The following is a 14,822-nucleotide window of genomic DNA, read 5'->3' as shown; positions in this document are numbered from 1 at the left end:
ACAAATACCTACTGAGGGAAGGCCTCCCAGAGATATAGATTTAGAGGCTTGGCCCTTAGAGTGGCCCTTCGTGACAATATCATTCGATTGTGATATGTTATTTTTACAACCTGAACTAACTGTCCTATAATCTATCCTAGGGTTCATGGAATGTTTGACAGACTTTGGATTCAAAGCCTCTGCTATAGACCGTTGCTTATGCTTTATTAGGGGAGGTTGAGATAGAGGTTTGACCTTCTGATGATTGTTTCCTTCTCTGAATCTTGTTCATAAAAATATTAAAAGTATCAATTTCACCCTCATAAAAGGAAGGGAAAATACTCCATCTTCCCAGCTCAATATTTAATTCAATGGGATCCAAAGAATGGTTTTTAGAGTTGAATTCTATCAGAAGTTTAATATCATTTGCCAAATTACTACTCAAGATTCCTTCTACACCTAGAAAATTTCCTAATTGCGAGCCTATGATCCTCCTTATCTCTAGGGTATGAAATTCCATTGGCACGGGACCTATATTAAACCATTCCACATAATTCCTAGTTTTAAAGTTTTTAGAATTAAAATTCGGCATCCAATCGAAGCATTGGAACATATATCCTCTGCACAATTTAATAGCACCATTTATAATTTCATTTTTAACCTTCGCATTACAACACGTAATTAATAAGTAGTTATTACCTAGGTCATAGATACTTACCTGATTAGCGAATCTCACTTGCCACCACTCCTTCAAGTTCATAAAAGAAAGGTTCTTGCCATGCCAAAATGCTATTATTCCATTATTGTGATAGTAATTCCATTGTTCTTGTAGAAGGCTCGAATTCAGACTAATGACCTTGCTTGTCTGATGGTGATCTATATTGATAGTCTGACCTCTATTCGCTGGTACCTGGGGCGAAGCTTTCTTGAAATCTCTGTATGCTCGGCTAGGGTTGCCATTCAAAGAAGGCGTGGGGTATGTCCTAGGGTTTCTGCCAGCGTCCGAGTTGGGTTTACGCGGCAGGTGAGAGTGAGCACTCCGTGGTTGCAATTTGCAATTCTGGCTAGGGTTTAGCCATCTACTATTTAAAACTTTTTTGTATTCGTGAGCTTGACCCACAGAGTTATTGGCAAAGCCCGATGAGTTGGGGAGATGTGACGGGAAAGACGCATGTTTTGTTCCTCCCAGCAAAGGGCCTCCCAGCAATCCTAAAGATTTTGCAATATCTTCTGATGGAGACTTCATTGAATTCCCACCACTCTCCCTCCTCATCACTCTGTGTTGGCGCAAGCTTAACACATATTTCGCTGATAATTGTAGAGCTCTATTTTATTACATGAAATGTCCCAAATTTATGGGACATTACTTTTTTATTACTATGTAATTTAAGCAACTTATAAATGTTAAATATATAATATAAATTATAAAAAAGTATTATTTTTAAATCTGTAAAATTAAAATTTCAAAAAAATGGTATAGTTGTATTAAGAGAACCTAGAAAAATTGAATCGTTGAAACAGAGGAATATTTTGTTTGGTTTCCTCATTCAGTGTAGGTTTTTTTATAACTTTTTTTTGACACGTTTGAAGTTTTTCTAAATTAATTTTAGGAAGATTCATGTTAGTGTTTTAAAAAAAAATCAAATCACATGGTATCTGGTGCAATTGGAAAATTAATGGTTTTTGGGCACATGTGGGTACAGTATCTGATGCATATCCACACCATATCATACGTGTATCCGTATCAAATACGGTGGTATGCATGCGTAAGGAGGGAGTGTGGGCGTATCCGGCTACTCTTGAATTTATTTGATTGTATTCACATAGAGAAGTGCAATAGATTGCACAAAATGCCTCAACAAACTCATCTTCGTGCACTACAACCTTTGCTTTCTCTAAAAAAAGGTGGAGGGCTCAATTTAGTCATAATTAGAGTAATATTGTAATATTTAGCTTTTAATGGTCATTTAAGTCATATAGATAGTTTTTAGTAACTTTCTATTTTGTAAGTCAGGCAATTAGTATTTAGAATTCTGTCTTTAGTTCTGAATTGTTTCCATTATGGAAAGATATCCTATAATTGCTTATAAATGGAGTATTCCTCTCCTTTATTAATAATATTCAATTATCATTTCATGGTATTAGAGCTCAGATTTAATTGTTTTTTTGGCGAATTTTTTTAAAAACAAAAATTGGTGGTTTTTCCTAAAAGAATATTTTTTGCAATTTTTTTTAAGAAGTTTTTGTTGATTTTTTTAAACGAAATCGTGGTTTTTTTGAAAAAATAATTGAAGGTATTTTTGAATCTAAAGATTATAGATTTAAAATTGCAGGTGAGGGTTTTTTCTTTTCTGGAAATTGCGGATTTTTGAGTTTTTTTTTAAATCATGGGTTCTTTCATATGCAACGGCTATGGGTTTATCTTGTACTAGGGCTTTTTTCCAGCATATTGTTGTGGTGACCTATGAACACAACAAAGGGTTTCTGCTGTTTGAAGTTTTTTTTCTGCACGATGGGATTGTATGGCCATGTGCAGTCATTGTTCTTGGGGTTTTTCAGCATTTTCTTATCGACCTAGGGTTTTTGCAAAAATGATGGGTTCTTTGCTGGTGAGTTTTGCATGATTTTTTTCCAAAAAATCGTTGAGGTTTTTTTGCATGATTTTTTCCCAAAAATCGTTGCAGGTTTTTTCATGATTTTGCCTAAATTTGGTGGTCTTCTTTTTCTTTGTTTTGACGACTTTTTGTAAATCATGGGTTTTTACCGTTTTTCCTCATAATGAAGGTTTTTAAACCATTTTTTCCACAAAACGAATGTTTTTTGACGATTTTTTCACAACATTGTGTGTGATTATCATCGCATCGAGGGTATGATGGTTTTTTCCACAAAATCGTGGTGCTATTTAGCAGCAGCTTTTTTTGAAGATTTTTGGACAAAATTGTAGGTGTCAGTTTTTTTGCCGATTTTTTTATAACAAAAATCAAAGGTATTTGAGAAGCTATTTTTAATCTTGTTTTCCGTGTCTTTGGATAGTGGGAGGGTGTGACTGTTGTGGTAAAATTGGCCATATGAAGAATTTCTACAGAAAGTGGTTGGCTGATAAAAAATCCAACTAAGGGGAGGGTCTAAACATCAGGTTCATGTCAAAGAGCATTTAGAGGACAAGGGGTTAGCCTTCTATGCATTCATGGCCAAAAGACTAGCAGATTATGAGAAGTCTTCTGCATGATAGTTAGTAGAATTGCCATTAAGGGAGGGTATTAAAGTAACATTGTAATATTTAGCTTATAATGGTCGTTTAAGTCGTTTAGTTAGTTTTTAGTAACTTTCTATTCTGTAAGTCAGTATTTAGAATCTTTCTATTCTATCTTTAGTTCTCGATCGTTTCCATTATGGAAAGATGTTTTGTAAATTGCTTATAAAAGGATTATTCCTCTCCTTTGTTAATAATATTCAATCATCATTTCAGTCATGAGGTAATTGATAAGGGTGACATTAATCCATACGATGAATGTATTGCTGTCAATGGGAATAATTTGTTTATAGAAACTGAGATTGCTGAATTTGAGAGCAAACTAGAGGAGGGTGAAGTAAAAGTAGAATTAGGAAGCATTGGATTGGAGGAGTTCATGGTTGAGGATAAGGATAGTCTTGAGGAGTCATTAACTTGTAGTTTGAGAGTAGAATCAGTGACCTAACCATCAGTAGGATCTATTTGGGGAAGATGAAAATTTAAAATGTTGTAACTTGAATGAAATTTTAATTTTTGATGATGGTTTTCAAGCATCATGCTATTCATATCATATTATCAACTGTTGCACTGACAAGTCTATGTGATATTGTACTCCTTTTGTATTCAAATCTAAAAGAGAACACTTCCCCAATGTTTTATGGACCTATTTCATATGTTTTGTAATTTTATTTTGGATGATATTTATTTATTTTTATAAATTTACATATTTTTTTCATTTTGAGTCATCAAGTCTGAGTCAAAATTGGGTGTGCCCAATTTTGCTGAGTGGTAGCTTGAAAACATACCTAGTGGCCAATATTCGAACTCATGTAGTTTAAATATTGTCACAAGCATTTGAGTACTAAGTGTTATTACCTTGGGAAAAAAAATCAAAGTCAAAAGGAACAATTCTTTGTGGAATTAACATAGAGCTGTTGCCACAGGTTGAACTCCACCTGAACCAAGATGGATTAAGATTAACTTTGACGGTGCTGCGAAAGGAAACCTAGGTCCCTTTGGAGCAGGGTGTGTGGCAAGAAATGCCTAGAGTTGTGTGATAGCTAGAGGAAAACAAAGGTTATCACAAGGAATGAACAATGAAGTGGAAGTGCAGGCCGCTTCTATGGCTATCCAATTGGCAAAAAGAATTGGGGTGACGAAGTTACACCTTGAGGGGGACTCCAAAATTATCATCAACGCCATAGTTTGTGGGGGATCATAGTATTGGAAAATTGATCGGGAGATAAAGGATATAAGAGAAAGACTAGCATCTTTCCAAGACTTTAATGTGACGCATGTAAGAAGGGAACAAAATGTGGAGGCAGATAGGAGTGCGAATGAGTCTTTTGCACTCCAAGTTGGAGACACAATTTTCGATCATTTGGATAATTTGAAATCAACCCACTAGATAGTTAGGTGAAATTGTATCCATTGGCCGATGAAATGGAGGATGGAGTTAATGACGCGATCCGCAACCGAGATATGATGGCAGTACGGGGGATGGGTCTTTAAGGCATATCTTCTTAGGTCCGCCTCGGGCTGGGCAACGCCTGGAGTTGGATGGTTCTGCAGTTGAAGGTTTGCACGCCCACCACATTCTCACCAACCTGGACTCAACTTCAACATTTACGAGGAGGTAGATAAAACTTTATGTTTGCTTGAAGCTTCTATTGCACTTCGACAGAGCTTCAGGCAGAGTTGACGGGGGTGATGGAGAAACCAGGTGTGAGGTGCTTTGATAGAGCTGCGATGGAACCCAATTTCTCGTTGCGGGCGGCAAGACCTATGGTGGCCTTTTGGGGCCAAATCTCTGACGAAAGACTATCAAATGTCTTTCGCTTTGAAGATCAAGAGTTTCTAACTCGAATCAAGTTGGTGCTCGGGGAGGAGTACTTGAAGGCCTAATTCAAGTATCAGTCAAATGTGGATATCGCTTCCATGTTCACAACGTGGTGCTTTGAGTTGGTGTGAATAGCATTAAGGAGGAATGGTGTGGACGGTTAGAGAGTTTTTTGAATATGTCAAGAGATGGGATTGGGTTTGTCTGCTCGAATGGAGTTTGGTTACACTCGAAAAATTTCCATGCACCACTACAACCATATCTCTTATGGAGTGCAGATAGCAACAAAGAAGTTCTATGGGTAGCTGCACAGAATGGCCTGCATGGAGTGGAGGAATACCTTCGTGCATGGGAAAGACAAGAAATACGCAGGGAGTTGGCAAAATGGGGGTCGAAGGAATGCAAGTTGACAAATGAAGATTCGGGCTCGGGTTCCTCCTTTAGGAGGAAGAGAGGATGTCCAAGAGGCTCTAGGAAGAAGACATCGCAATGAACTTTGTGGATAGGATTCGCTCCCGAAGACCACGATGATCTGGATGAATCTGCAGACCTGAGGGAGGAGATTGACATGAGAGACAAAGGCAAGGAATTAGCACTGACCAGTGGGCCGTAGGGGTTGGTTTTCTGCATTTTTTGTATATCTTTTGTATACTTTTATTGAAGTGTTTCAATTGGGGAGTTGTCGGGCTGGGAGTTTTTTCATAATAGGGATGTTTTTTGTTTCGATAGACTACTTGAAAATACTTTGGTTCAATATATCTTTTGTAAAATAATTTTCGTATCAATAGAAAGTATCAATTACTGATAAAAAACAAACATAGAGCTGTTGCAATGATGAGCCAAAGATGAAAATGACAATCTTTTTCTGGACGTGATGGAGACAATACTTAAGTGCAAAGATGCAGAATTTGATATGCAGGGTAGGCATTTCAGTGGCATTGCATCTTAATTTAAAAGAAAATCATTGTTGGGCTAAGATTACTTGTTTTGAATATGAACAAACCAAAACATAATTATCTCTCACATAAAACTATATATATGTTTTTAAATAAAGAACCCTATACTGGATAACTGTAGTCTGTTTTGAAAGAAGCATTTTATGCTCCATATGAACTTTGACTCTAGGGTGTATGCATGTGGAGGTTTGGGGAACATTTACAGCTGTCATTTTCATACATATATAAATCTTTATAATACATGGTAAGGTACACTCTCATATGTCTTGTAGCCTTATCATTATGATTTCTTTTATCACATTGGAAAAGTATTTTGCAATTGGCCTCATTACCTGAATCTTAGGTGACAGGGTTCATGGCAAATTATGTGGACCACATTGTTGTAGCTCAACCATTAATGATATCTGCTTCTCAGTGGACCAAGTGATTTTTCCAACACTGGCTGCAATTCTAGTTGTCTTTTGGATGGTTTCAATTTTGATTTTGATCTAGTAAGCATGTGCAGTGCCTCTTATTAGTTGTTGTTAATTTATTCTATATGTTTTGCATTAAGCTTTAATAAATAATTATCTTGCTCTTAGTGGTATATATTATGCATTGTGCACTGTCTTTTTTTTGGTCAATTCTTTATATAGTCTCATTAACTACATTTGGTCATCTGCAAACATTAATAATAAAATCCTCTTCCTAGGAAGTAAAGGAAGTTTAGTGGTTAATTCTGAGTCGGTGGTATCTTCATGATTCAGCTAAATATTATTATTAGAGGAAGTAACTGCTGAGCTTGGAACCTCTTCATTGTAGTGAAATTTATTAAAAAAAATTGTATTTTTTTTCTCATACCCTAGACTAAACAACTTGGTTTAATTCTATTTTAGGAAATTGATCAGCTGTGTGAGGAATGGGTCCCAGAACCTCTTCATCCGCCCATTACAAAGGAGATGGAATACGAACCTCCTGTTTTGGAAAGGTAATCGATGTCATATTTTTTATTTTTTATCTTCAGGAATATTGAGTGATATATGTATGCAGCTTTGCTACAATTAATTTTTTAATTTTAATAATATTTTTCTAAAATTGTTGATAGTTAGTTGGGCATTTTATCATGTTCTAGATTATGAGCATCTTTTTATAGAGAGATAATGTTTTAGCTGCATGCATATAGAATGATCTATGAATGGGCATACTACTAGAAATAATGACTATTTTGTTTTTTGTGCAAGCCTCAAGTGATGTATGTAATGTATTAATGAGAAAGTTAATCAAGCAGTAGTGTGCGGTGTCAGCAAACCAACCTGCAAATATATGTTTGTGTCGAGTATTGAGACACTCCCAAAAGTTAGAAGATTTATAAACTTGCAAGATGTTCTCTAATCTGCTGAGTACACAATAATTTTAGGTGCCAAACTTGATCTTGGAGATTAGTAATGTGAGAATGCATTTTGGGTAATCATGAGTCCAAGTCAGAGTACGAAAAAATTATGTAACTTTTACATATTGTATCTACATGTTGTATTATGACTGTTTTATAGTACAGCACTTTGAGAAGCAATGAAATTATCTTGAAGTTATTGATACATGTACATGGATCTTATGTTTAATATCTGACATGCTATGATATGCGTGTTTGTAATCTACCCTAGCTCTTAGTATTGTTGTCCTCATTTTTGAATTTTCAAAAATATGACAACCCCTACAAATTTTTGCTCAAAATGTGTCATTTTTGTCTTTAAGGCACGTTTTACGAGGTGCAAAACTCATATTTGATAGGGTCAAATCATCAGGAGGTGTGTTTGCCATTGTTGTCCAAGTTTTGGTGAGTTTTGGCCTTCATTTTCCTAGCTTTTTCTTCAATTTCTGGTTTCAGAGCAGTCACTGCAAGTAGGAGATTTAAATACAAAATTTGTGATTTTAAGGCTCTAGGGCATGCTTCCCAAGGTGGAAAGTCTAGATTTCTTGATGGTAAATCAATCACGAGCTTATCTTCCATCTCTGTGAAAATTTTGATTTATTTTGGCCTCCATTTTGGCCATTTTCTGTGCAATTTCGGGTTTTAGAGAAGTCATTGCAAGTTGGGGAACTTTTAGATGTCATTGTAAGTTGGGGAACTTTTAGATGTCATTGCAAGTAAACTTATTGCAAGTAAATGCATTTACTTGTAATCGGGTCCATTGTTTAAACAGTCAAGTTACAAGTCAAGTTGGGGTGTTTTTGAGGTGATTGCAGGTAATTCAAATTACAAGTCTTTCAACTTGTATTTTTGTCTCCAAAAAACTCGAAATTGCTTTTAAGTCAAAAAAGTAACTTGTAAAGTGTCCTTCAAAACCCAAAATTGGCTTTAAGTCAAAAAGTAACTTGTAAAGTGACTTCCAAAACCCGAAATTGGCTTTAAGTCATATTTTAAATTTTGTAATGCGATTTTAAAAGCCCCATTACAAGTTATATTCAAAAAGCAACTTGTAATGAACCAAAAATTACCTGATTTGCTTCAAGTAAAGCATTACAAGACATTTTCAACTTGTAATGGGTCATGAAAAACCCGAAATGCTTGCAATGAGGAATTACAAGTTATTTTAAACTTGTAATGAGTCTCCCCAAACCCGAAATCAGTTTTGCAAGTGTTTTTGTCGATTTTTAACTTGCTCTTGCTCATATGTACCCCGATTGGAGAGATTTTTGGCATGAAGAACATTTGGCAAGATCTGCAACTTTATTGAATCCCCCATTTTTGCTCTACCATTGCCACGTTTTTGCAGATTTAAGTTTGATTTCAATGCCCTTCCCTCCATGGTCGGATCTCCACAAGGCGGCTGCAAGTTTCTTTCATTCATAAGCAAGTTTCAAATGTTCCCTCTGTGCAAATAAAGAACACTTGTAGTTGGATCTTCAAGACCTGATTACAAGTGGTTGTGTAAAAGTTTTTCCCTATACTTGCACTTGCAGTCAGCCTTCCAAAACCCGAAACTGGTCCAAAATGCATTAAAAAACACTTGAAAATGAGTCTCTAGGAACCAATTACAAGTGCAAACTTGTATTTTCCCATTACACATTTGAAATAGCATGTCCATTCTCTACAATTGCAAGTCAATGCTCTTGGTTTTCTACACATGTAATGCAATCCTCAAAACCCGAAATTCACTTGTGGGTCCAATTTGCATCAATTTATCCCTTCCCTTGTCAATTTTGTTTGCACACACTATTTATCAAACCAACAAATCAAGGCATGGGCATTGTTTTATAACAATTGCATCTTGAATAAGGTGTTATGGTTTCTTCGTCAGTGAACAAAAGAAGAAGAGATACAGCAGTAATTCATGGGGCAACCTAAGGGTCAATAATCCAAGTGAATCCAGCATGGAAAAAGAACACAACGGAGAAGAATTTCCTTCTTGAAGAAATGGTACTACCCTAAGCCTGTGATAAGGTTAAAGTTCGTTGGCCAAGGGCACAAAGATCATTAAGGATGCAAATTCCCGTTCCGGTTCGAGATGTCTTCACTAATCCTGAATACTTCAAGTTCTAAAATCTTGAAGCAACATGAAGATCATCACAGACAAAAGATGATGTAGTTAGAGTCGTGTCTTCGGACACATAGAATAAGTTTCAATTATGCATTTGTAATTTTGTTTTGACAAGTTACATGTAAAAAAAAGTTTTGTAATTGCAAGTGTCACTTTTACTTGCATTTTTGTAAAATGTAATTACATGTAAAGCAACTACAAGTTGAGTTAAATTAGGACTGTAGTTGGAATAAGTCATGGTGGTTGAGAGAATTTCTCAAGTTAGTTGGGATCCTCCCACCTTTTTCTCAAGTCTCCTCTCCTATAAATATTTGAGGGGGTCTATTGTAATCTATGTCTTTTGGCATTGCAACAAGACTCTGCTAGTTTGTATGTACACTCTAAGACTTTAAGCTTAGTTGTAAATGAGATTGCAGTCAATTAAAAGAGGCAAATTGCTAAAAGAGGCAAATTGCTTTCAAACTTTGTGTTGATTCAAGGTGTTATGTGAGACATACAAAGTAGGTTGAAGGCATATAACTCACCATAAGGTAGGCATTTGAGGTATTGTGCTAGTCGACTATCATTAGCAGGTGGACATTGGGTTTGGAAGGAAGGATTAACACTTTTGGTTGAGTATTGGGGTTTGTTGTTGTTGGGTGATTAATTTTACCTTGCTGGCTTTGATGTTTTTTTATTGCTGGGTAATGGCTGCTCTTATTAGCAAGATTAAATGTGGGTGTTATACAAGTTGGTGGGTTGTGGAACCTCCGTTTGTTGGGTGCTATCATTTGTTAGTTAGTGTGAGGAAAAAGGATAGGTCGAAAGGTTTTGACAATCCCAAAGGTGGTGTTAGGAATTAGTGTTATTTGTTGGGTAGTGTGTTGGCTTTGAAGACCCATAATTTCGTGGGGTATTAAACAGTTAACAGTCTTGTATGAGGTTGAACAATTAATAGTAGTGTATGATGTTGGATTCTTCGTGTTCTAAAAAGGTTAGCAAATCCATTAAAAATGTATTCTTGTGCATTGTTTATGACAACAAAAATATGAATTATATTTTACATTATATGTTGAATGTAATGCTTCAAATATTTAATGAATATGAATGTGATGGCTTAGTTGAGATAGGTGGGGTCAATTGACTCCTACATATTAGAGTTCTAAAATCTCTCAGTCATGGTCATAAATGTCTTTGAGCGCATGTTGATTGTTTTATTTATGGAGGGATTGACAAAGCCTTACAGGATGCCATCAAGAGGGCTCGTAATATGGAGAGTTCAGCTCCTGAAAACATATTTCAATCCAAACTAGTTCCAGCAAAGAAGGATAAGAAACCTTTCCAAAAGGAGGTGGCCGAAGAGGGACAACATGGATGAGGAGGTTAGAAATGAACTACGCAGGAAAAAGTGTTTCTCTTGCAAGGAACCTTAGAAAAATGGTCATAGGTGTATGGGGAAAGGGAAGGTTCATTACGTAGATGTGGTTTCAGATGGTGAAGAAGAGAAGGCTGGAAGAGCAATTGGTAGTGTGCTAGAGGATTGAACATATATGGATGAACATTCATCAAGGGAGGTAAAAGGAGGAACTATTTCTACTCTTTCAAGTATTTTTAGGTACAACTCATTTTAGAGTATGCAGAGTCTTACAAGGGCAACAAATCATTGTCTTGGTGGACAATGTGGCAACCCTCAATTTCATTGTTGTAGTCTTGGTGGCCAAGAGGGGTCCATAGGTAGAGGATTTTGAGGGCTTCAATGTAGTGGTAGTAGATGTCTTCAATAAGATTTGTACTATATGGGTTCCTTACTAGAGCATTTATTTAGGCAACTATATCACCATAGATGATTTCTACAGAGTAGACGTTGGGGATGCTTGATGCAGGAACATCCATGGTAGATAGGAGATTCAAATTTGAAATTGGCATATTCAATCAAAAATCTAGAATATTCCTTTTTGGGCTTGGGAAATGGGAGTTACAACTTGCGTTGACTCAATGATACTTTCCTTAATGCTAAATATTTAAAAATGGGTGCCCAAGAATGAGTTATTGAGCAATTTCTATTTTGGGGTGCCCAAGATTTCTATTGATGGCATCGTGGACTGATATTCTTGGTAGGTTTGGAGGTGGAGATGACAAAGCATTAAGAAGCTTTGAAGACAATTTCTAAGTTGGGAAGATTCCTTTCCCTTGTTTGGGGCATGACTTTTTGGGGTTTACCAATGTTGAACACACCTTAGGACTGAGAGGGTGTAGGGTGAATCAATCTGGACCTTAAAACACTTAAACTTTATTTTCCAAAGCACAAGAGAACACTAGATATCCATGGAAAAGAGAACAATGAAACAAAATGCACAAGAGAACAATGAAAAGTAGAACAATGAAACACAATGCACAAGAGAACACTAGATATCCATGGAAAATCCAAACAGAGAAAAACCATGGTGAGAGTCAACTCACAATATATGAAATGATTACTACCACCTAAAAGACTTGCAAGCTAAGATGCACTATCCTAGGGCAAGATACATCAGGACTTGCAGGCTAAAGTTCATTGCTGTAGGGCAAGATACATAAGGACTTGTAGGTTGAAGCTCACTACTGTAGGGCAAGATACATCATGACTTGTAGAGTGAAGATCACTTCTCTAGGGCAAGATGCAATATCAAAACATTTCAATCAGCAACATAAAGTCTTCTCCAAATCCAAGCAACCAACTCCAACAACAATCACCACCACAATTTCACTGTTTTCGCATCACAACAATTTTGGAAATGATATGATCATGAAAGCACACTCGCACATATAATGATTCACACACTTCACATCATAACACTGTACATCACAACTCCATATTGATCTTGTATATATACCATCTTCTTCATTGCAAACATTGATTAGGTTGGCCACGACAAGGGATAATAATAGGTCCAATTAAGTCAACCACCAATCACAATTGTGGTGAATGAGGTCCAATCCAAGAGATAGAAGGGACCTAAAACATCGTATCACACTTCTCTAAGTAGCTCCAAATAATACACATGCTAGCGCATATCATCCAAGAACGGTAACAAGGTAATGTGGAGATGAACAATGTAGCACATAACCAGCTGGCCCAAAACATCATCCAAATGAATCAACTTAATGTGGATCCCCACACACCAAAGGTAGGACCCAAATAAAACTCAACTCGCTCTCTAAAGTCAACACAAATCATTAAGATCATAGCACAAGCTAGAAAACAAAACTCTGTCAGCCAAACCACAACATTAACCTAGAAAGACAACATCATACACAATGCAGCACCAAACAAATCATTCAACACATTGCGAAGCACATGAGGACATTCCTAGAACATCCAACAACATTCCCAAATTCTTCTTTCTCATTGTCACATCTATACATGCTAGCGCAACACAAAAAGATACAAAATACTTCACTGCCTGAATGCCAGGAGACATGGTCCTGAACAAAACATCAATAATTCTTCTTGCAGATAACCTCAATACCTGAAATTGGAACTGAGACAATGCACAATCATTACAAGCATGTCCTCCAAGTTGCAACACCTGAAACATAAACCTATAAATGTGGATCATTTTCCGGACCAATCAAATCCACTTTTGATAGACAACCATATTGTCAGCAAACAACAATCACTCGCCACTTCAGTTGCAACACTAGGAACCTAACAAGATAGTAGTGCAATGTCCATAGAGCATAAACATCATGTTGAAATCCGTAAGACAAATTCTCAATTGCGGAGGAATGTGGAGCATTTTTCCAATCAGACTTGAAATACTCTTTCCAACATTCACATCCCATCATACCGCAAACATTCCTGAAACAATATTAGCTTGAACAAGAGTGCTAGGGCCAAGGAAAACACATCCTAATCATTATCATGCTACAAATCCACAACTTATCATGATTACCATTAGTGCATCATACGGAATGTACAAATCAAACACCAAGAAGGTGGACATCCACAACCCAAAGCAATTGCAATCAGTAATTACTATCTACTCATATTTTACCAAGACATATCTAACAACCCAATAGAAACTGCAGGTTGACAACAAATGCTAACACTCTTGCCATTGACATCAACAAGAACACAATAACATCAATGAACACACAACAGCTACCCATTATCAAGAACACATCATCAAGGACAACATATATTGTCAGGCATTAGGTTGGCATCAATGACAACACATATTGCCAACAACCAAACCTCAGGTTTGGTAACTATGGTGGTTAAAAGGGAAGTTTCAACATTCATTCAAGGATTCCCATTTTCAGATTTTTGGGAGGTTTGAGGGGAAGAAGAAATATGTCTTAGAAGAGATGGCAGGCTTGAAGATGGAGAAATATGATTATGGGTAGATTTCAGGTTTGAGATATGAAGCCATGTTGATTCTTGTTGCAGGTTGAAGGTTGAAGGTTTGAGAGCCAATTTTGCCAAGGTGCATGAGATGAAGTGTTTTGGATTGTAATTTCTCTTTGTTATTGTGACTGATTCTTATCACTTTATATCAGATTTTGGAGTGTTTGTAATGCCTATAAGGTTACCATGCAATGTATTTGCAGATTTGCTATATAGTTTGTTCATTTCTTGAACATTTCGATTGAATTAATGAGAAGTAGTTTGCTGATTTTCTACATTTACTTGTATATCTGAGTTGCATATGTATGTGGTTTGGGTTGAGAGGATACCTTATATCAAATTTTAAGTCCGATTTGCATGTGGTTTTTGTCCCTTCATCAATGGTAATGCTATTTTGGGTGTTCAGTGTTTGCACTCATTAGGGAAGTATTCTTAGAATTTCCGAACCATGGAATAGAAATTCAAAGTTGATGGGAAAAAGTCGTCTGAAGAAGTATGTCAACTAGTGCACCTAGGATCGTGATGAGTAAGTGGATGAAGGGTATTTTCAAACATGGTGAGGTTGCCTAGGAAGCAAAAACTTGGCAAATACTCGACAAAAGCTCAACAACTAAGTACTAAAAATTAAATTTTTAAAGAAACATTTTTTCGCAAAATTGTATTACAAAATGTATTTGATAAAAAATTTAGATCTCGAAAGAGAAAATGCTTGGTTTTATATAAAAAACAATGTATAAAAATGCATTTTATCGAACATTATACCCGGATTTTTCCTATGTAAAAAGTTGCGAGTTAAACTTGTAAAAACTTTCCCAACAAAAAGAATAGAGTACTTGGCAACTTGGAGAGTTCATAGAGTTTGCAGATTATGGTCATATGATATGGATGTTTCAATCTCACATCTAAAGGGGGAGGTGGGAGGGCAAGA

General features: G+C 36.3%; 1 protein-coding gene across 4 annotated transcripts in view; it reads left to right on the top strand.

The window, feature by feature from the left end:
• Positions 1-14,822, top strand: part of LOC131075955 (long chain base biosynthesis protein 1b) — a 108,448-nt gene that overhangs the window by 49,012 nt on the left and 44,614 nt on the right. For all 4 annotated transcript variants that reach the window (XM_058012946.2, XM_058012945.2, XM_058012948.2 and 1 more), the window contains one exon: positions 6,883-6,974. In XM_058012946.2, coding sequence (XP_057868929.1) covers positions 6,883-6,974 — 92 coding nt within the window. The remainder of the gene's footprint in view (positions 1-6,882; positions 6,975-14,822) is intronic.

Source organism: Cryptomeria japonica, chromosome 9 (genome assembly GCF_030272615.1).
Source record: "Cryptomeria japonica chromosome 9, Sugi_1.0, whole genome shotgun sequence".
In the NCBI taxonomy this organism is placed as follows: Eukaryota; Viridiplantae; Streptophyta; class Pinopsida; order Cupressales; family Cupressaceae; genus Cryptomeria; species Cryptomeria japonica.
This window is presented reverse-complemented; position numbering and strand designations above follow the sequence as displayed.